Source organism: Nannospalax galili, unplaced genomic scaffold (genome assembly GCF_000622305.1).
Source record: "Nannospalax galili isolate Female #2095 unplaced genomic scaffold, S.galili_v1.0 scaffold213, whole genome shotgun sequence".
Taxonomy (NCBI): domain Eukaryota; kingdom Metazoa; phylum Chordata; class Mammalia; order Rodentia; family Spalacidae; genus Nannospalax; species Nannospalax galili.
In genome coordinates, this window is record NW_008335195.1 from 5,290,904 (window position 1) to 5,312,927 (window position 22,024).

Consider the following 22,024-nt stretch of genomic DNA (forward strand, 5'->3'; position numbering starts at 1 on the left):
AAGAGAGGTTAATGATGATAGAGAAGGAAGACAGATTCCAGAACTTTCCAAGCGTAGCATCAGCAGCATAAATGGTACTTGGCATCTTTGAGGAGGTAGCCTGTGAGGGGAGGGAAGAAACCCCTAGGTAGATTCCAGGCAACTGGCTGGGTCACCCAGGAGGCAGCAGTGCTGGCTGATAACCATGGTGGACAAGCCTTTCCATTTCCTTTTGCACAGAGAAGACTACACTCCAGAAAATGCTTTCCAAGACACCACAATTACCGCTCTTGTATTTCTAGTCTGGCTCACTGAGGACATTTTGGTTCCTGAGTCTGTTCTATGGGTTTTGTGTCATGTAACAAAAACAGTTGAAGTACAGACACTGGAAGAAACCCAGGCAGAGTACATAGTCTGTTGCATGGACTTGTTCTGTCCTGTTGTCTGACGGGGAGAACAGGAGTGAGGTGTGAAATGAACTCTTCATAGGAAGAGGCAACTACTAATTAAAAGAAATCAGAAGAAACATGGGTAACAGAACACCTTTGGGACTATAATGGGCTTGAAGACTTTTTAAATTTTTGCTCATTTTTAAAATTTTTGTGTATATGAGTGTTTTGCCTGCATGTATGTAAGTGCACCACATGTGTGCCTGCCTTGTGACTAAGGAGCCCAGAAAAGGGTGTCATATCCCCTGGAACTGGAGTTAGGTATGGTTTTTGCCACTATGTGGGTGCTGAGAACTGAACTGTGGTCCTCTGCTAACAGCCAGTGGTCTTTACAACTGAGCCCTCTCTCTAGCCCCTGGGTTGAATTTTTAGAACATTGTAGCAAGTCCCCCCCATCATCTAAGCTGCAGTGTGTTGGTCTACTCAGCGAAGATAATGAGCCTTACTCTGAAAATGTGCTGCCCAAATTTAAGATGAGGATAAGTGAGATTTAAAAATGATTAATGCTGTGTATAGCAGATGGACAAGTCAGAATAAGGAATGAAGCTTTTCACCTCTCCTTACCTGCAATACAAGCAGTATACCATAAACTATTGTTAGATCAACTATTACAGGATCTGGGACCAAAGAACATTCCAGAGCCAGCTTAACAAAATGCTGTTGTGACCAAATCCCAGATCAGAGAACAGCTTTGTAATAAGAGCATCACCTTGGAAACAGAGCCCATTGTCTTGGGGTTTTGCCTGGAACCAAACACACTGTTATGAAATTGCCTTGCTTCCCCTATTCTGCCTGTGCATGCTGCGGAGAATAAGCCAAGCTTGCAGAGCACCTAGCCCTTCTACCTGCAAGAAAGACACGGTCTCATGATTAACATCTGCCATCGAAGCCACCTGGAGGAAATTAGATACACACTCCCTGGCTTTATGCTGACCTAGAGAAGAGAAAGCACGTCCATTTCAGCATGCTTCACACCCCAGTGGCAACGTGCTTATAACTAACTTCATTTTCTAAATGAAATAACATCATGTAGATTAGGGACAAAATAAGTAAAAGATTTCACCAAACTGCTGCTCGATAAATTGATGATTTGCCATGTAAATTTGTATTTTCCTCTAATTATAGTTATGATTCTCTTAAGTTTAGTATATCAAGTATAATATCCCCCACCTCCACTTTGAACTGGAGTTGATATTGTCCTCAGGATCCAGTGATAATTATATGGTCACTTCTCTATCTTCTAAGACAAAAATCAGACTTTTTAAATCCTCTAAACAAAGAGCACTATCAAAGCTTTCTTACCCAGAGTCTAATGCATACTAGACAAGTGCTCTACTACTGAACAACATCTCTAGCCCTAATTAATATTACCTGAGTTCTTCTCTTTGCCTAACTGTTCTTATAAGGAATATGACAGGACCTACAAGTAACTGTAGGGCAGGAGCTAGAAGCAAAGAGATAAATATTGACCTTTACTCTCTGAGGCTTATACTCTAATGAGATAGTCACATAACTATGTATAAAATAAACATAAATCACTCTCACATGTAGCAAGTCTCAAAAACGTTTAGGCATTGCTTATAAATGCTTTGAAACTGAAAAATCACAAATGATGGATGGCTCTTCAGGGATTCATAGAAGCTTTATGGAGGAATGATTGGTAGTATTTTTAAAATCCAAGATGTACTAGAAAAACTAGCACAGGTTAGAAAGACATTTGACTACCCACAAGTGCAACTGAAAGATGCAGAATGGGTGTTAAGTGTACATGAGGGACTCCGTGAGCAAGAGTGCATGCTGTTCTTGCAAGGGACATGATTTTTGTTCCCAGCACCCACATCAGGCAGCTCACAACCACCTGTAACTCCAGCTCCAGAAAATCTGATGCCCTCTTTTGGCCTCTGCAGGTACACACACACACACACACACACACACACACACACGAAAATGTTTTTTTTAGTCTTTTAAAAGAAGGAGGTGTGCTTCCTTTTTCATTCCATTGATCAATAGCACAGTGAGACCAGACATGGACACTGTTGTGGTGGACATGCTGAACGAAATAATACCATTATTCTTGGCAACTGCTTTTTAATATACTTTGTTTTCTAATTTTCTAATAAAACTTTAAAAATAAAGAATCCAATAATTAAAGAAAAGAGAAGACTATAGGCCTGAAGGGAAAGGTAAATGGTAAGTCATCTAAGTTTGGTAACTGATCTCCAAAGAAAGCAGCGGTACAGGCTGCCGCGATTTGCTCTTGTTCTGTGATGGTCCCTTACACGACTGTCTCACATAGTTGTTGTGCTTCAACTGCATTCAATTTTATTCTTTCTGGTGCTCAACTTGTCCCACTTGATCTTTGGATGCTATAAAATCTGATCCCTTTCAACATTATCCCATTAGTCTTTAAATAATCTTTGATATACTGGTCTCAAAATGTTCCAGTTTACCTTGTACATGCCCCAGCCCAAACCATAAAACATATAATTCTTTAAAGAGCTCTGATTGATTCTAGTAGGAATTGTATTTAGAAACCAAAACCTCAGAGTTCATTTGGAAATTTGTGTTTTTTTTCTTAATTTGAATTATTTTATTTTACCTATACTGTCTTATGTTCAACAACTTACTTGCTTTACCATAGAACCATCACAAAATGCTTCAAAATAGCAATACCATAACTACCACCCTGTTGAATAAAGTTGAAACGTCTTCAAAAAATAAAAAGAAACAATCTCGCCCCCCCATTTATTTTTTCTTTTGCCCCATCACTTTCCCTCTAAGGCACTGACTAGACTCAGTGTCATATTGCCATGCCAGGATTTGCACACCTGCCTCTCTCTTGCCTCCCTTCTCCCTCTGCTCAGCACCCAGCTTAGTCTCCCCTCTGCTGCCATTGCTTCCTGCAGTTCTAGGACTTAGCCCCAAATGCTCTCGCGCCCTAACTCCTTCTCATATAAGCCCCATAAGGATCTCAGTGTCTGCCCATTAGATGTTCCAGTACTACTACTGATTGGGAAGGAGACATGAGGTGGGCCCCTACCTGCTTCTATGCTTATTTCTCCAGCTGGTTAAGGTATAGCAACCATTGTTTCTGATCTCTTGTTACTAGCTTGGTGGTTTTAAAATGGCAGTCACGCTGACAAGGCTCATTCTCCAGATTCTTCTAGTCCTAACTCTATGGAAGTTCATCATTTCTCTTGTGAATCAAAACACTGAGAATTATTATGAAGGAAGCTTCCTGGATAGTATTGAAAATGCTTAATTTTCCATTAACTGCTTTTCTATTTAAAGTTGCTAGGATGGTTTCCATACCACCCTCTCCCGCATGCTTCCCATCTCTCCCTCTGCAGCATTTGCTGTACAGAGTGGCCTTTCTCAATCAGAAATGCTACGTCATTGTACCCTGTGCAGTCAATTCCAGCATATTAGTGTGTGTTAAAGTGTGTGTGCATGCATGTGTGTATCTTCTATGTGTATGTGCATGTGTGTGCTGGTGCCCACAGAGGACAGAAGAGGACATTAGATCCCCAGGAGCTGGAGTTATTTGCACTTGTGAGCTACCCAATGTCGGTTCTGGGAACCAAACACAGGTCCTCTGCAAGAGCAGGAAGTGCTCTTAACCGCTGAGCCATCACTCCAGACCCAGGATTGTTTCTTCATAACTTACTAAATCATTAATGCAAGCAGAGGCAGTCCAGGTTTTGTTATGTGAACTTTGTATAGCTTAAAATGATGCCCTTCAACAGATTTGTTAAAAAAATATTCATGAAAGAGAAAATTAGCACCGCAAAATGCAGGAACATTAACAGAATACTTTCATGCACTGCCTTACACACCTACATAGAAATTTTCTACAGTTTTTATGTTTGTTTGGGAAAGGATCTCCCTTGAGCCTCAGTTGGCCTGGATCTTGCTATGTAGACCAGGCTGGCCTCAATCTCACAGAGATCTGCCTGTCTCTGCCTCCCAAATGCTGGGATTAAATGTGTGAATCATCATACCCAGCCTTTATCAATAATTTTTAACTGTAGATTCTTTGATATTCTTCATATGACAACAATTCTGAAATATTTATTCAGGAAGAAAAGAAAATGTAATTAAATATACTTTTTTTGACTAAAAGAGTTAACCATGATTTTAAGATTTTAGTCTAGAGAAGTTTATTTTCAAAACTCATTCCTAATGCCCAATACATTTTAATGGCTTTTCTCAAATTTGGTAAAACGTCAATCACATTTATTTCATAGGTGATATAAAAATGGCATATGATAAAGTTAAACAGTGAAAGTTGTTTCAGTAGAGATGAGAGGCCAGCCATAGTTTCCACTCAATTCCACCTGAACGAAAGGCGGGAAGATTTTCATAGGCTGCCATTAGAGAGGATGCTGTGGGAGATGTTAAGGGAAAGGATGGACCAGTGGGATGTGTGCTTTCTGTGACAACCAAGTATGTTTTCTCATTCACACCCCTCAGAATTAGGCTCCTCCCTTCCAAAAGAGGCTGGCACACAGGAGTGCTCTCTGGCAGAGTGATGATTCCTACCACTTTCAGGAAGGCATACATGGATTAGAAAACTGGAAATAAATGTTTTTAAAGATATACACACCAAAATGACAGAAAAAGAACATACAATTACAAGTTTTCTAAGCTCCAAGGAAAGCAAGGTCTGGACCCAGGGACAGAGGGGTGGGGGGAGAGAGAAAGTCAGCCTTAGGTGCTGATTACCATGGTGTAAAAATTGAGGCATGTAAATTTTTTTCCAAGTATTCAACTCTAAAAACACTTTGAATTGAAAGATACTAATTTTTGGTTGAAAGCATTAGAGTGATATTTAATAATTTTACCATATCTTTGTTAATATTAATATTAATCTCAAATGAATAAGAAATACAAATATATTTTCAATATGTTTACATGATTAACATTAATTGGATTCCCCCAAAATTATTAAGAGCCCTTAAATTTTACTTCCATTTGAAATTTTCTCTTCTTAATGAGTTAATCATTTGATTGAGTTGAGAAAATATTTTAATTTGTCATCCCAAGTCAGAATATATTTTAAATTTTAACATTTAAAAAATTTTATGTGTTAGTTTTTTGCCTGCATGTATATATGTATACCACATGTGCGCAATGCCCATGGATGCTAGAAGAGAGCTTTGAATCCTCTGGAACTAGAGTTAGCCACCCTGTAGATGCTGAGAACTGCACCTAGGTCCTCTGCAAAAGAGATCAGTGTTCTTAACCAGCCCCACATGTCCAAATATTTTCTTATTTGTTTCAAAGACCTGAGATCATCTGAATATATGGGCAGGATTCCTGACAGACTTGCTAATGCAGGTAGGTCCCTGAAGCTTGGCCTGAGTTGGCCTCTGGCTAGATTCAGCCCTACTGTGCATAAGACAGTGAGATGGGAGATGGAGAGAGACTCTGAGGCTGTGCAGAGGCTGGTGCTCCCTCCTTACGGGAACTTTTTTTCTGACCACTCCCAAGATCCTGGGGGGAACTTTCTGAAGTTGTACTCATGAGGTAGTCTCTCCCTTAGCCTTCCCTCTGCACAGGGGCCCAGTTCAGCCCACCAACTGATTTTGTATGGGCAATAACCCAAGGATGACTTTTATACTTTAAAGTGTTAAAAAATTTTTAATTTTATGATTTTCTGGTACATGAAAATTAGATAAAATTCAAATTTCAGGGTCCATAGATAAAATTTTATTGACAAGAAGCTATGTCCATTTGTGTACTTACCATCTATCATAGCTGTTGTCTATAAGTGTCAGATTGGAATAGTTGTGACAGAGTCCCTAGAGTCAAAAACATTTACTCTCTAGGCCTTGGCAGTTTCCTGGCCACTGGATTTGGCATTCTGATTACAGAACTAAACCTAAAGTTCTGAAAAGGAGTAATTAATACACGTTATCATTGATTTGCCTCCTATCAGGCATGTACAGCCCTTACCTACTGCAAAGAGCTGAATAGCAAACACAGCCGTCCCAACATGGTGCTTCGCCCCTCAGGGGAAACATGTTTTAATTATCCTATCTCCTATGACTCAGATCACACAATGCAGCAGCAGGCCTCCTCCCCCCATCTCAGGGCAATCAGTAAATAAAATGACATCCCAAGCTGTCCCTGCTGTTGAATCTCTGATAATTCAATCAGCAGAAAGCTTCTAATTTTACTTCATAGGATGTGGCTTGGGATTTTGTGGCAATAATCCCAGCCGATTTCTCCACAGCTTTCTCTCTTCCTTGCATGGAAATTTTCCAGCTGTGCTCAGAAGACCAAGGAGGGGAGAAGAGATGTGAGGTGACTCTGGCAGAGTTCTGATCAGCCGCAGAAGACACAAGTGCCCATTTACAAACCCTAAATAGATTTGCCACACATAACCTAAGCCTAGAGGCTAGGAACGCTGAACTAGTAAAGTTTTGGATTGCAATTTTAGAAGTGTTTGGATAGAAGGATTTGACTTTGGATTGGATAGGGGCCCAGGAGATAACTCAGCGTAAGGACTTGAGTTTAATCCCTAGAACCCGTGTAAGAAGTATGGTGGTACATGCCTCTAACCCCAGTATTAGAAAGGTAGAAATGGATGGCTCTCTTGGGCTCAATAACCAGCCAACCTTCTCTCCTAGGTAAATTCTGGACTTGTGAGAGATCTTATATCACTAAAAGAAAATGGTGACTGGCATCTGTGGAATGACACCCAAAGTTGTCCTCTGGCCTCTACCAGTGCCAGCATACATGTGTAATCAGACGTGAATATGCGAATATGCACACACTCACACATGTACAGACAGGAGCAGGGCAGGCATTGGAATGTCTGGACTGCTTCTGACTCCACTAGCCTCACCATTTCTGAGCCTTTCACCTTACAGGCATGAACCAGGCTTTACCTTCTAGTGTCTTCCTCAGCTAAAGAAGAGACCCACAAAAAGCAAAAGGACAATCTGACTGAAAGTTTTATTTAGTAAAGATTTCTATAGCAAAGTAGCATGAGCAATATCTTATCTGTAAGCATTCTTTCTGGGATCTTTTCAAATGTCTCATTGTCCCAAACTATGCTGTTTGCATGGCCATCCCTAGAGGAAAACTCAAGTTTAGGTAAGTGTTTTGCACTGGGCACATTTAGCGCCTGAAAAATCAGTGGGAAAATGGTTTCTGGGTTTTGGCCAACTCAGTCAGCCCTGATGGGTAGAACGGGGTCAGCGATTTGGGGCATGGCAGAGCTCACCAGTCAGGTCAGCTGACATGATGATTTGTGCCAATCATGGAGGTCAGGCAAAGCATCCAGAGATGTGACATGAATCAGAATGGCTTTTTTGGTCATCTGAATGATTAACTTTACTGTGGCCCCGACTTATTATATCAGCTTTTATTTACCTATTCATTTTCATTTTGATGGATTGAAGTGGGGGAGTTAATAAAGGACAGCACAGCTTGCCGCCTCCCCAGGAAGGTCTGATGGAGACCAAGTTCTGATCATCTAAGAGGTTCTGTTCAGTTCATCTGCTTCTCTCAGCAGCTTTGTTGGGCAAGGTGATCTTAACCTGCTTAACAATGTTCTGGAAGTTTTGGAAGGCAAAACTCATTTCTTCCACATTTGTTAGAACAGAGGCAATTCTTAAACTTTGTTCATTGGTGTGTGACTCTGATGATGGCAGTTAACTAAAAATCCTGCTATTAATTTAGGAACAAGTCAGCAGTTTCTGTTACTATTCAGCTGTGACTCCATTAAGATGGACAACTTCCTAAAATAAGAGTTATGTGACTCTAAAATCTCTCTTTCAAATTAGGAAAAGCTTCTATATTTTGCCAGTTCCTTCAAAAATGCAATTTGGTATTCAAAGAATACTTATGTCAGCAGAAAACTTGTCTTGCTTAATCCTGTGCCCCTCATTTTATATTTTGATTAGACTAAAGCCCAGAACAATGCAGTGTCTACCTGTGATGTTTAGTTTCAATTGTCAACTGTGCACCATGTAAAATCACCTGGGAAGGGAATCTCAAGGAGGGACTGTTTGGATTAGATTGGCCTGTGGGCATGGGGAGGATTGTCTTGATTTTGTTCACTGATGTGAGAAGAAACAGCCTAAAAGTGTGCAACGCCACTCCTGGGTTTGCATCCTGGAGCATTTACAAAAGGAGAGTGCAAACAGAACACAAGCATGCACACTGTCTACCTGCTGTTGACGATGGATGTAACAAACTCTCAAGTTCCTGCCCCTAAACTTGCGATGGTGGGCTGTAGCCATGAACTTGACCCAGAACAAACCCTTTCTCCTGTAAGATGGTTTTGTCAGAGAATTTTATCACAGCCACAGCAAAGGAAACTCAGGCACTACTATAGAGTTTATGTGAGGTAACTTTGATATTTTCCCCTTGTTTGTATTAAATGCACACAATTTCAACTTTAAACCTAGTAACCAAACTCTTTACCCTCATCGTTCAAATCCTTCTGTGAGTTCAGTCCAATACTGACAAAGCCCAAAGGCAGCGGAGGGAATGAGGGACTCAATTTTTATACTATTTACAGGACTAAGTCATAAATACCCTTTGAAAACAACTGATTCCTTCAGATTATTAAGTCTACACTTGGTTCTAAAAGAAAAATATCTTTAGAAATTGTTTTTGACACAAACAATACCTGTTTCCACCCCATAGTTGTGAGACATTAATCTGTAATTAGTTTTCTGTGTGCTTAGAGTAGCAATCAGGAGCAGAGTGAGGGGTGGGTTGTATTTTCATTGGCTGATACATTGCAGTATTGTGAGTCCTTACGTAGAGAGTGGTTCAATAAAAATTCATCTCTGCGAGCCCTCTGCAGAATAACTCTGGGCACTAGAACTCTGCACCTTTCCATTATTACACAGAGGCACTGTGTGCTTTATTGGGAAGAGCATGGACAAGCATCAGAGACCTGAGCTTGGGAAAGGCTGTTAAGCCACCTGGTTTGCACAGCTCTGTGACCTTAGACACATTGTTGCCATCAGTGACCTTCCCTGAATGGGAACAAGAATTGGTGGATTGTCCGAGAAAGAAAGGCATTGAGGCTGGCTACTGATTTCCATCCTTATGTTTTGTGTTTTCTTGGTACAGAAGGAAAAATTCATAAAACTACTGGACCAGCTGCATAACTCTTTAAGGATTGACCTGTCAAAGTACCGGGTAGGTCCAAAATGGTTTTCCACAAGGTAAACCGTATGTCTGCTCTAGATGAGTTTAATTAGGGTGTGTTGCCCAGGCATGGGTAGGGGCTATTTACTATTTGAAAGGCAACTTAGCAGTGACTATAGCACTGAGATGGGCGCCCTGAGTATAAACAAAAGGACACGGCTTTCTCAGTCACAGAACACACATTTCTAAATCTGTTTTCAGAATGTTCTATGATATAAAGCATGTTAAGAGAACTTTAGAATACATTTAATTTATGTAGCTTATTTCCTACTTTTATTTTTCACGGTAAACTGGTTTTCATTTGTCTTCCCACTTGACACTGTCAGCAACTCTATCCATTTCTGTTTCCTACTTAACCAGGAAAACTTTCCCGCCAGCAACAGTGAGAGACTGCAGGACCTCAAGTCCACCGTGGATCTGCTGACCAGCATCACCTTCTTCAGGATGAAGGTATCTCATCTTCCTGCAGTCTTGGTGTGATATACAAACACAGTCATTTCCTGATAGAGGTTTCCTCACCAGTTCAGTCCAGCCTCAGCCACTAAGCCTATGCTAAATGAATTTTCCAACATATTGGAAACATATCGGGTGTTTTGAAGAAGTTTTCCTAGTTACTTAAGACAGTGACATTTGATTCAGTTTAGTTTTAAATTAAATTTACCTCAAACAAAGCTCTCTGGTTAGTGGACATGGCTTTAAAAATAGCAAAAACTGTTAAGTGAAATGGAGTTCTTCAATTTTAGATTTTTAAATAAATATTTGCATTTTCTTGGAGAGTTTCATATATTTTGATCATACTCAACCCCAAATCATCTCTTAACTCCTCCCAGATCCACCCCACCTCCCTAACTCCCCAGCATCCTGTTCCTCTTTTTTGAAATGTTTTGATAACTTATCACAGTGAGAAAGGAGTTGATTCCTGTTCACCCCGTTGTACCAGCCAGGTCAGCCTCTCCAGTGCTGATGTTGGAATACACTTAGTTGTCTGGTTCACTGCTGTAATTGGCTATTCTCTACCAAACTCTCTAAGCATTTCTGTTTAGATACAGAGTACCTTAATACCGAGTGCTCTAGTACCAAGTACCTCTGCTTTACCACCAAGTTCTGGGCCGTCGTCATTTGGGACAGCAGTTAAATTACATAAAGCTTTCAAAGACAGCTCACATGATATGGGCTAAATTTTCTTTTTGAAATAAAAAGTGTTGTGAGAATTGATGAGGAAGTTCTAGGACAATATACCAGGCTATTTTTTTTTTTCAGTTGTGTGTAATTTTTGTCACCCAAAACACTAAAAATAGCACTTTGCAATGGATTTTTTTTTTTAAAAAGCATACTCTATTGGTGATCATGCGGTTTCTTCAAAGTCACTTTAAAACAAGTGTCTCTTCTGATCTCTTTGTGACAAAGTGCAGAGAATGATGGTGACACCCAGTTAGGGCTCTGTGGGAAAGGTGACTGGGGGGACAAGAGCTACCTGCAGAGGGAGAGAACAGGGGCCAGGTGGCAGGAGAGCCACTCCAGTGCTGAGCTTATGCCAATGCTCTCCCCACCCAGAATTCAAAAGGATTTTGATGCTTATCTCCTGGAAGAAAGGAACAAAGAAAAGAGAGCACCCTCTAGTGTCCAGGACTCAGCCCCAGCACCAGCCCACCTTCTCTGTGTCCCTTAGGCTCCTCCTCCTTTCTATTAGCATCACTGAGCACTCCGTTTTCTAGAAAAGGCAGTCTCTCCACCCTTATGATTGGTCTAGATTCCTCCCCACATTCTGGATCATCAACTTCCCACTCATTATCAAATATGCTTTTAGTTTCTTTAAAACACTGCTTGACTCCATGCTCCTTTGCAGCTTCTACCCCAGTTCCAAACTGCTCAACACAGTGACCTCTCTAGTCTCTTTCCACTGTCTTTAGAGCAAATGCTGGCCTCTGACTATCTTTAGTTCTTGTTATACACAGTAAGAAGCGATCTTTTCAACGTGTAGTTCTATGAATTCTGAGAAATGTGCAGTTGTATAACCACTGTGACAGTGAGCTATACAGCAGTTTCACCAGCCCCTGTGATTCCCTGTGCTTCCCCCCTGTAGTCAGCCCCTCTCCACTCCACTGTTGGCACACACTGATGGTCTCTGCCTAGAGGTTTGCCTTTCCTGGAAGGATATGTAAGTGAGGACATCTACTGTGCAGCACAGCACCCTGGAGCTCTCTCTGTACTGTTGATATATTTACAGTCTGTTCCTTTCTAAAAATTTCTTTTTTTTAATGTGTCTATATGTATGCATGTACACCATTTGCATACAGTGACATAGGAGGACAGATGAGGCTGTCAGATCCCCTGGAATTGGAGTCACAGAAGGTGGTTAGCTGCCATGTGGATGCTGGGAACTGAACCCAGCTCCTCTACAAGAGCAGCCAGTTTTCTTAACTGCTGAGCCATCTCTCCAACCCAGTTCTGTTCCTTCCTGTGGCCAAGTAGTGACTCTGTTATGGACAGACCTTAGGTTGTTTACGCTTTCTCTAGTTGCCTGACATTTGGGTTGTTGTCAGTCTGAGGTTATTACAAATGAAAGGTAAATAATGCACATGTAGGTTTATTATGTAAACACAAGTTTTTACCCTCTTTGGGTAAAACATAGAGCCACAATATACAGTGTTCCCTCTGCTCTGGATCTTCTAGCGAAGCTCATGTAGTTTCCTACCTACCTGTATGTACATATATCTACCTACCTGTCTGTCTCATCTTATAATGGGAGTGAAGTTGTGTTATACTGTAGACTACATTTCTGTAATTGTTGATTTTCTTTTCTTGGCCCTATTTCCTATCTTAAAATAATCTGTGGAAATTTTTGCCCATTTTATTAGGTCATTTTCTTATTGAACATGCTTTCCCTTCTTTGAATTGCAAGATAAGATTATATTTATTTATTATGTTCATGATGTTTTTAGAAATAAATGTTTTAGGCGTGGCTAAATCTGGCTAATTAGCACGTTTGTTACCTCACAAAGTTACCATTTTCATGGTGACAATTCTGTTCTCATTGGATGTTTCAGAACTACGATGGTTTTGGATTTTGAGAATTCTTTCTAGGTTTCTGGATCCTGCCTTCTCCAGATACATGGTTCACTTCCATCTTTGTGCTTCCTGGTGGCTCTTTTTTTTTCAGAGGTGTCTTTGGCAGAGCAGAACTTTCTAGCTGTGGTCTGCTTTATCAATTTTTCCATCTACAGACAATGCTTTTAGCTAAACCAAATTACCAAAACCTCTGCTGTTTCTTCTAAAAGTCTTCATTTACCTTTTAAACGTAGGCCTGGCTCCCATTCTACTGGGGACTTCAGGGGGGTCTTTCTGTTTGATACAGTGCGAAATGAGGGACACGGGTGATTTTGCATATATAGACAATAGCTTGAAACTATTTTAAAGTTTTTCTTTCTCTGTTGATTTGTCTTTGTACTATTTAAATGAAATCAATTTATTATGTTAATTGGGTCTAATTTGAATGCTATACTGCTTAACTGTCTACACATCCACTGGTACCATCACTGTACCGTTTGGCTATTGAAGCTTTATAGAAAATCTTAAACTCTTAGAGTGGATTCCTATACTGGTTTTCTTCTTTTTTTCTTATAGCTTAGTTGATTTTAGGTATTACTGAGATTTTAACCGAGATGGTGTTTTCTGTAAATGCAATCTGTCAATGAAGAGTTAAAGGGTGCTTTTTAAAAGGAAATTAAGTTAGATCATCTTGCTCTTCTTATTTCTTGGTGGTGGGGTACCCATGCTATAACACGTGCAGAGGTCGGAGGAAAAAGTGTAGAAGTTGGTTCCTTTCTTTCATAATGTGGACCCCAGGGATTGAACTCAGGCCATCAGACTTGTTGGCCAACTGTCTTTTCCCACTGAGTCATCTCATCAGCCCTTTTAAAAGATTTCTCAGGCCATGTTTCTTAAACCTAGTCAAATAAACTCAATGCACGACTTGAATATTGTTTAAATGTCTTCAGTGTGTTAGAGCATTCTACTGTGTTTAAGAAAATGATTTGTCCGTCAGGTTCTGGAGCTGCAGAGCCCCCCAAAAGCCAGCACAGTGGTGAAGGATTGTGTCAGAGCCTGTCTGGATTCAACATACAAGTATATTTTTGACAACTGCCACGAACTCTATTCTCAGCTAATAGACCCGGTAAGAGAAGATGTGGATCTTTCATGATGGTTCTATTCTGTTTCTAATGTCTGTTTCAGTAAGTTTAGAATGGTAGGAAATGGGAAAGTATGCTCATTTAATTCCACACTAACTGCAGGTTTGAGAATTCCCATACCGTGTCTTCACATTTGAACATCACTTCCCTGTGCTGGAGCTAATTCATTCTTCACAATAACTTTATGTAGCAAAAGCAGATATTATTGTTCAGGCTTTTCAGGTGTGAAATCAATTTAGAAGAATTAAATGGCTTGCTCCAGTTCTCAGAGTGGGTAGAATTTCTTCAAGTGCAACTTGATGGTAGGCCAGTATGGAATGAATAGAAATTTGCCAGTAGTCTTTCCTTGTTTGCTTTCTTTCTTGTTTCCTTTTTAGTAAACATCTAAAGAAAAAGAAAAGAAATTTCCATTGAAAATTCAAGTGTGGAGGCTAGGGTTGGAGCTCAGTTGGTAGAGTGCTGGACAAGCATGCTCAAAGGCCTGGGTTTGATCCCTAGCACTGTATAACTGAGGCATGGTGGTGATGCAGGTGATCCCATCAGCTGGGAGGTAGAGGCAGGAGGATCAGGAACTCAGGGTCATTCTTGGATATAGAATAGATTCAAGGCTAGCAAGAGTTGCATAAGACCTTATATCCAAAAAGGGGAGGGGGAAACAGGGAGAGAAAGGAAGGGAAATGTTAGGAAAGGAGGAAAAAGAGAAAACCCTCAGTTGTGGGAAGAACTACATTATATAAAAGTTAAAAATCTCCTTTTTGGGGTGGTGGCTGGAGAGATGGCTCAGTGGTTAAGAACACTGACTGTTCTTGCAGAAGACCCAGGTTCAAATCCCAGCACCCACATGGCAGCTAACAACTCCAGTTCCAGGGGATCCAACAGCTTTTTCTGTCCTCCACAGGCATTGCACAACATGGGTGCACTTACTTATGTGCAGGCAATACACGCATACACATAAAATAAAAATAATAAATAAAATATTATTTAAAAATCTCCTTTGGAGCTATGGTGAACTCTTCTGTATTATTTTCTAAGGCCTGGACTTCTTCTTCTTACCTTCCTAATGCAATTCTTTTACAAAGACAGAAAGGTAGACATTGCCAGTGATATTGCTGAATATTTAATAAAGTAATTCAGTGATCCAGATCACAGGATAAATAATTTGGTGGAGCAGATTGTAAACACCACCAGAGAAGAAGAGATTCTGTCCTGCTGCCTGCCAGTGAATTATTAAACGCAGCATCTCGTCTCACTCATAGCAGGCATCCTCAAAATGGTGGATGCCTAGTTATGATTCTTGTTTTAACGCACGTGAATTCAAACCCTAAGACTCATTTGGTCTGTGATTCTTCTGCATCACTAATTAGAATTAATGGAACAATCACCCAGTTTTCTGATCTCTAAAATAAACAAAATGCCTTTTCTGTCTATTTCATTGTTAGGTTGTGAAGTAGAGAAAAACCACACTGTTGAGTGAGAAGGCAGTGTGGAACATCCCTAATGAGATGTGGGAGATACATATCAGACAGAGCCCAGTGAAAGCACCGTAACACAGTGGTTTTGCTAAAATACAAACCTGCATTAAAGGGCAAATGTAAAATTTTTGAAGAAGTTAAGATCTCTGAACCATCTAAAGGAGCCCTGTATGATTAAGTTTGTTATATTTTTATTTTAAAAATCACCATTTAAGCCGGGCGTGGTGGCTCACACCTTTAATCCTAGCACTCGGGAGGCAGAGGCAGGCAGATCTCTGTGAGTTCAAGGCCAGCCTGGTCTACATAGTGAGTTCCAGGACAGCTGGGGCTACAGGGAGACCCTGAAAATAAAAATCACCATTTAAAACTTTCCAGGAATCACAGATAATGTTATTATCTTCACTGATTTGATTTATCAGAATATATTATTCATGGAAATATATATACATCTTTAGAATATAATTAATTATATAATTTATGAGCTGCAAGAGCTTTGTGGTTGAAGTGCTGTTGCATTGATGAAGTTGTATACAATGGGTTGGTTAGACGTTCTTTCTTAGAAGAGTATATTTAGTGATAAATTTCTTCTAAAGCTCTGAACATCAGAGCAATGTTGAAGACATAAGGTAAACATAGAACAAATTATCAGTTGTACTTTCAGAATATATAAGTAGCTTAGCTGTAACCCTTAAATGGAGTCTGTCCATACTCTGTAATTGGTGGTTGGCAGAGGCAGAGTGGACTGTGTTGTCCTATGATCCAACTCTGCATGCTATTTCCAGAGCCAACTAAAGGAAAATGGAATCTCACACAGAAGTTAATGGGTCTCTTTCTCATTTCCTTGCTGCGTTTGATTTCCTCCCCTATCCTACAAGGCTCCCCGCCGCGGCTTTCCATTCCTTGTTCTTCCTTAAAATGTGCTATTGAAAGTGAAGTTGGGATGCTGTGCTGCATTGCTTTTTTAAAAACTCTGTCTTTGAACTACTGTCCTTTTTGTTGTGTGTTGTTCTTTGTGGGGTCAATGGTAAGTAGGGCCAAGGGGAAGCAATAGAAAGCAGCATATAGGAAGATCGCTTCTGAGCTTTTTACTGCACAAAGGGAAAAGAACTTAAAAGCCATTAGTAAATTCGTGGATATATAATAATTGAATTTTGGGGTTCTTGCTCTACAAAAGATATTATAAGAATAAGGAAAAGAGAAATAAACAAGACAAATAGAGTCACCATTGCCAAGGGACTCACAGTTTCACCAGAGGGATAGACACTGAAGTTGTAATTACACCAATAACTTAGATTCCAGGAAGGAAAAAATGCAATGCAGTGCTAAAATATGTAAAGGAAGAGTCATTGTGCTCCAGGATATAGAAAGCGTATAATTTAATATAGTTTCTGCTAAAAATGTATCCCCAGGAAGATTGGGAACTGCTTACAAAACACACAAGGAATGAATAAAGCATTATCCTACCCTAATTCATATTTGCACCGTCGGGGCTGGAGAAATGGCTCAGGGCTAAGAGCACGGCTTCTCTTGTAGAGAACTTAGGTTTGGTTCCCAATACACACATGGCAGCTCACAGTCCTCTGTAACTCCAGTTCTAGGGTATCCAACACCACCTTCTGGTCTCTCTGGGTACTGTACATATGTGGTCACATACATATGTGCAGGCAAAACACACACACAAAATAAAAATAAAATCTTAAAAAAAAATCACTGTGTGGTAGGTCCTACCCAGAGAATGCATTAAAGCAAGAAAATAAGTTTCCCACAACCTACTAAAACTATCTTTGTTAGGTAACTAGATACATAGACTTGTCTAAACCACTGTCCAGTTCCTTAGCCTTACTTAGCTTCCCACAAGCATTTGGAACTCTTAACCATGCCTTTCTCCTTAAAATGCTATCTATTCCAAGTGTCCAGTCACCACCTTTACTTATTTTCTTGACCTCACTGGCTGTTCTCTTTTAAGATTTTTTTTTTACCAAATCCTCCTCTCTCAAGACACTGAACATCACACTGCCACCACCCACCCAGTTCTTTGTGTCTTGCCTCTAGAGTTACACAGGGACTCAGTCCAAAATTTCAAATACTTGGCAAACCCATAAAACTCCTGAAGGATATGAACTTGTTGACAAATAGGGATTGAATTTTGGCTAGGATGCAGGATCTTGACTTTTTTCTTTCATTTTAGAAGTAGTTCTCATAAGTCCTAGTGGGGACCTGCTTATCTTGCCTGCCTTGTGTTAACACAGAACTTGTGTCTGATTTGCCTGGCTCTGGAGATGGTCTGGAAAGAGCTGAGACTTTGAAAGAAGACCGATTTGAACTGAACTTAAAGATCTTATCAATTATGAAGTCATTGAGTGTTGGACAAATTCCTCTAAGCCTTTATTTCTTTATTTGTTAGAAAAGGGACAATATTAATTACATTTACCTCCCAGATTGCCGTAAGGACTAAATGAGGTGATGTTTGAGGCCCCTGGCTCCTAGATGTCCAGGAGCTCATCATGTTTGTTCCAGCAACACCTGCCTTTTCTTGTTTTGGGGCTAAAATCACAGGTGGGATGCTACAGCTCCACATACTGAAAGGCAATTTTGGTTCAATGCTTGTTTTACTGACTGCCATTAAGTCACAGGGGGAGGGAGTTTACCATGCACAAAATCTGTTTTGCTGGGCCCACCTGACTTCCTCTGAAATGAAAGGTTATTCCTCCCCATCTGCTCACACAAGGAAACTTTCTGGTGCTTGGAAGCTCTGAAAGGTACTCTGTAACTGAGCTGGGCACTGATGCCCTAACAGACTGCCGTGTGCAGCTTTGCTCTTTTCTTTTTGGTGGCTTAGCTTCTGGCCTAGCTCCCTGACATAACTGGTCACAGTAGCAAGGTTGTATAAGCCAAAATAGCATCTTCAAGTACAGGAAAGTCTCCACTTTTGTGATTACATAAAGAAAGCCAACATGAACACCAGAAAGTTTTGCATAAGATTATCACAAATGGGGCTGGAGCAATGTCTCAGGGTAAAAATGTGTACTGCTCTTGCAGAAGACCCAAGTTCAATTCTAGAACCCACATAGGGTGGTTCACAACTGCCTATAACTCCAGCTACAGGGGATCCAACACTCTCTTTTGGGTACCACAGGCACCTGCACTTGTGCACATGTATTAGAAATTATCAGTGTACAAAAAATCACATGGAAATGTACAGTTCTAAAAATTAGCTATCTCTTTTTTTAGAATTTTAAGTAATAAGTTTAGAATTGAAAAAGCTACTTTATTTCTAAAGCTGAACTTGATAATTATTTTCAAATTTAATATTTCATGAAACCAATTTACAAACAGGCCAACTGGATGGTGGAAGGAAACGGCCGGGGGGAGCTTTTCTCAGTTCCCCAGGATATGTTTTAGGATGAATGGAGCAAATTATCCCCCAAAAAGATTTCAAAGCTTTTATTTACTCAAGTAATCTATGATAGTGCTTTCTTTCTACTTCATGGCTATATACTATTCTACCAAAGTTGGTATCACAGTCTGTTTATGCTGCTCTAAAATAGAGCCTGAATATTTAAGAAGCAAAAGAGTTCTTTTCTCCAAGTTCTGGAGGCTGAAAGGATCAGAACTTAAGATATAACAGGTTCAGTGTCTGGAGAGACTAGCTCTCTGCCACTCAGGTCACACCTTTCAGATGTGTCTCTCTTGGCAGAGGGTTGAGGCTGCTTCCGTCTCCCTCCTTCATAAAGACACGCCTCATTTATGAAGACAGTAGCCTCCTAGCTTGATCACCACCTTAATGGCTCTGCCCATTAATACTGTGACATTGGGGTTTAGGACCAACATATAAATTTGGGTGGATACTACCTTAAGGACCTCAACAGTCACTTTGAATTTATTTTCTTAATTTGAGAGATGTGAAAAATATGTATTACTGGAGAGTTTCAATATACATTTATATTATTATTGATGGTTACACACATTTCATAGAACCAAAAATATAATACTTGATCAAAGCTTTTCTTTACTTATTTACTTACGGCATTTTGACCAGTAAGAGTTTGCTATATACTAAGGAAACTGGATCTTTATATTGTTAAGGACTGTCATTATAATTTCTGTAAATTATGTTCATGAATGTTTTCCTTTGTTGTTGGCTTTTTAGAATCATTTTATGCTGACAGTCATACCTACGCATAGCTGGTCAGAACTTAGGTCACATTGAGAACTGCCAGCCTCGCTTTCACCATTCAAAAGCCGTAGCCCCTTTTCCTATCTGTAATTTATGCTTATATACTTTGTTATGTTTAAACATACGACTCTCCCGGATGTTATTCTGCTGTGGAGTGTGATGGAAATGCTATCTTAAAGTCATGTTTCACTGGAAGCATGAAAGTAAAGGCTTGAATTATAGAACATAAATCAACAAATAACATTTTTGACTTTGTGTTCCGTAAGTCCTTGGCTATGGTCTGGAGAACCGAGAAAAGACATCTCTGTTTCCTTCCACCATCCATCAGGTTTTTTGTAAATTGGTTTCATGAAATATTAAATTTGAAAGCAGTTGTCAAGTTCAGCTTAAGGAATAAAGTAGCTTTTTCAATTCTGAACTTATTACTTGAAATTCTAAAAAAATAAAATAAGAGCTAGCTAATTTTCAGAACTGTACATTTCCATGTGATTTTTGCACACTGATAACTTTTTGTAAATTTTTATTTAATATTTTTGGTATATTTCTTTTAGAATATTTTAATTAATCTTAATTACCTTTATACCCCTTCCCCATTGGCACCCTCCAATAGTCGCCCCACCATGGGAATTCATACACTCTGTCCTTTGTGTTAAACCCTATCATGTCAAGTTGGTATCCCCAGACATCCCTTAGTGCAAGTTCGTCCACTGGGGCCTAGGCAGCCTATCTAGAGTCCCTCCCTTTAAGAAGATCAGCTCTTCCTTACCCAGCAGTAATCAGCTGCCAATAATCCTTTGACTAAGATTGGGCCTTGTTGCCCATTTCCACACTTTTGTGCTGTTTTGTCTGCTTAAGTTTGCATAGGTCTTGTGTGTGCTGACAGCATTGCTGTAGGTTCATATGAACAAAGTCCCAGAAGTTTGTAGGACTCTATTTCTGTATGGTCATGCATCTCCTCCCTGGCTCTTATACTCTTTCCATCCCCTCTTCCAAAACAGTTCCCGAGCCCTGGGTGGGTGGGCTTTAATATAGGAGCCCTGTTCAAGAGCCCACACTCTACAGACTCATACTCTCCAGGCTTTGGCCATTTGTGACCTTTTGTGTTCCTTGCCCTCTGTTGCATGAGGGAGCTTCATTAATGAGAATTGAGAGATGCATTAGTGTCCTCTTTACCCCTTTTCTATGTTCTATGAACCTTAGGTGTAGAGGTTGCAGTGTAGATGTGCTACTTAGGCTTGGGCAATTCACAGACAGTGGCTATGTGTGATCAGTTGTGGAACCCTGTAATAGTCTCTGTCTGTTGCAAAAGAAGCTTCTTTGATGAGTGGTGACTGAGATACTTGTCTTTAAATACAAGGATTCATATTTCGCACATGGTAAGAAATTATATTTGTCTAGGAATGAAACAGCCTTTCTCTAAGATCTAAGACCTCATCAATGATGTGTATTTGGCTATGTTTACAGTATCACACATGGGTTTCCTCCCATTGAGTGGGTTTTAAGTTCAATTAGATAGCTGCTGATTACCCCCAAGATAAAAGTGCCACTATTGCACCTACGTCATTTGCTGTGCCAGTCATTGATGTGGTTTTTAGGCCTTGAAAGTGGGGTTGGACCATCAATTGCTGTTCTCCCTTACCAGCTTGCACATGTTCTCCAAAGCTATGAGAGCTAGCCTTCAGGGGAGGTGGCTTCCAAGTCAGCTCCAGCTCCATTGCTCCAAATCCTATGTCCACCAATAAGGTCCTACCGTCACATTCTGGGAGGCAATCAAGGACTGTGGCAATAACCTGTATAACTTTGGGAGTCTCCTGGACTACTCAGGCCAACAACTCAAAGGAAGGTTTCTCCTCTTTGGAACTGTTTCTTGTTATGTAGCCTTCAGCTATACACATGGACTCATATAGAAATACTGTATGTCTAATTTTTCAATAGATTTTTGGACTAATATGATTCCTTCTGTTTTTTACACTAGCTAGGCATTATTTTTCTCTCCTCTCTCTCTATCTAACCCTTCCTCCCTGCCCTCTCCTTTAAAATACCCCCATTTTCCCCATTTCTCCCTTGATAATTCCAGTGTTCTATGGTCCCACATCTCTTGAGCTCCTTATTCCTCTTTTTCCCCGTAGTTCCTTGTATAGCCTTCCCTCCTCCCCTTCCATTTGAATGCCCCAAATTTCCCCATTTCTCCCTTAGTAACATCTGTCTCCTACTGTTCTCTCTCAGAGTCCTTCTTTCCCTTTACTTCCCTGGTTCTCTTCCATTTTCCTGGTTCCTGCAATTACATCAGGATATATACTCACTTAGAAGGATTTGGTGCTAGGATCCACAAATGAGGGAGAAACATACATCATTTGTTTCTCTGAGTCTGTTACTTCACTTAGTGTAACTTTTTCTAGTTTCATCCATCTACCTGCAAATTTCATGATTTCATCTTTCTTTACCACTGAGTAGAACTCCATTGTGTAAATGTACCACATTTTCATTATCCACTCGTCACTTGAGGGACACTTAGGTTGCTTCCATCTCTTAGCTACTGCAGCAACAAATATGGATGTACAAGTGTCTCTGCAAGAGGAT

At 40.2% G+C, this 22,024-nt stretch overlaps 1 protein-coding gene across 1 annotated transcript in view; it reads left to right on the plus strand.

The window, feature by feature from the left end:
• Nucleotides 1-22,024, plus strand: part of Unc13c (unc-13 homolog C) — a 573,981-nt gene that overhangs the window by 328,848 nt on the left and 223,109 nt on the right. Inside the window, exons 15-17 of the mRNA XM_008829781.3 lie at nt 9,528-9,596; nt 9,966-10,055; nt 13,651-13,779. Coding sequence (XP_008828003.1) covers nt 9,528-9,596; nt 9,966-10,055; nt 13,651-13,779 — 288 coding nt within the window. The remainder of the gene's footprint in view (nt 1-9,527; nt 9,597-9,965; nt 10,056-13,650; nt 13,780-22,024) is intronic.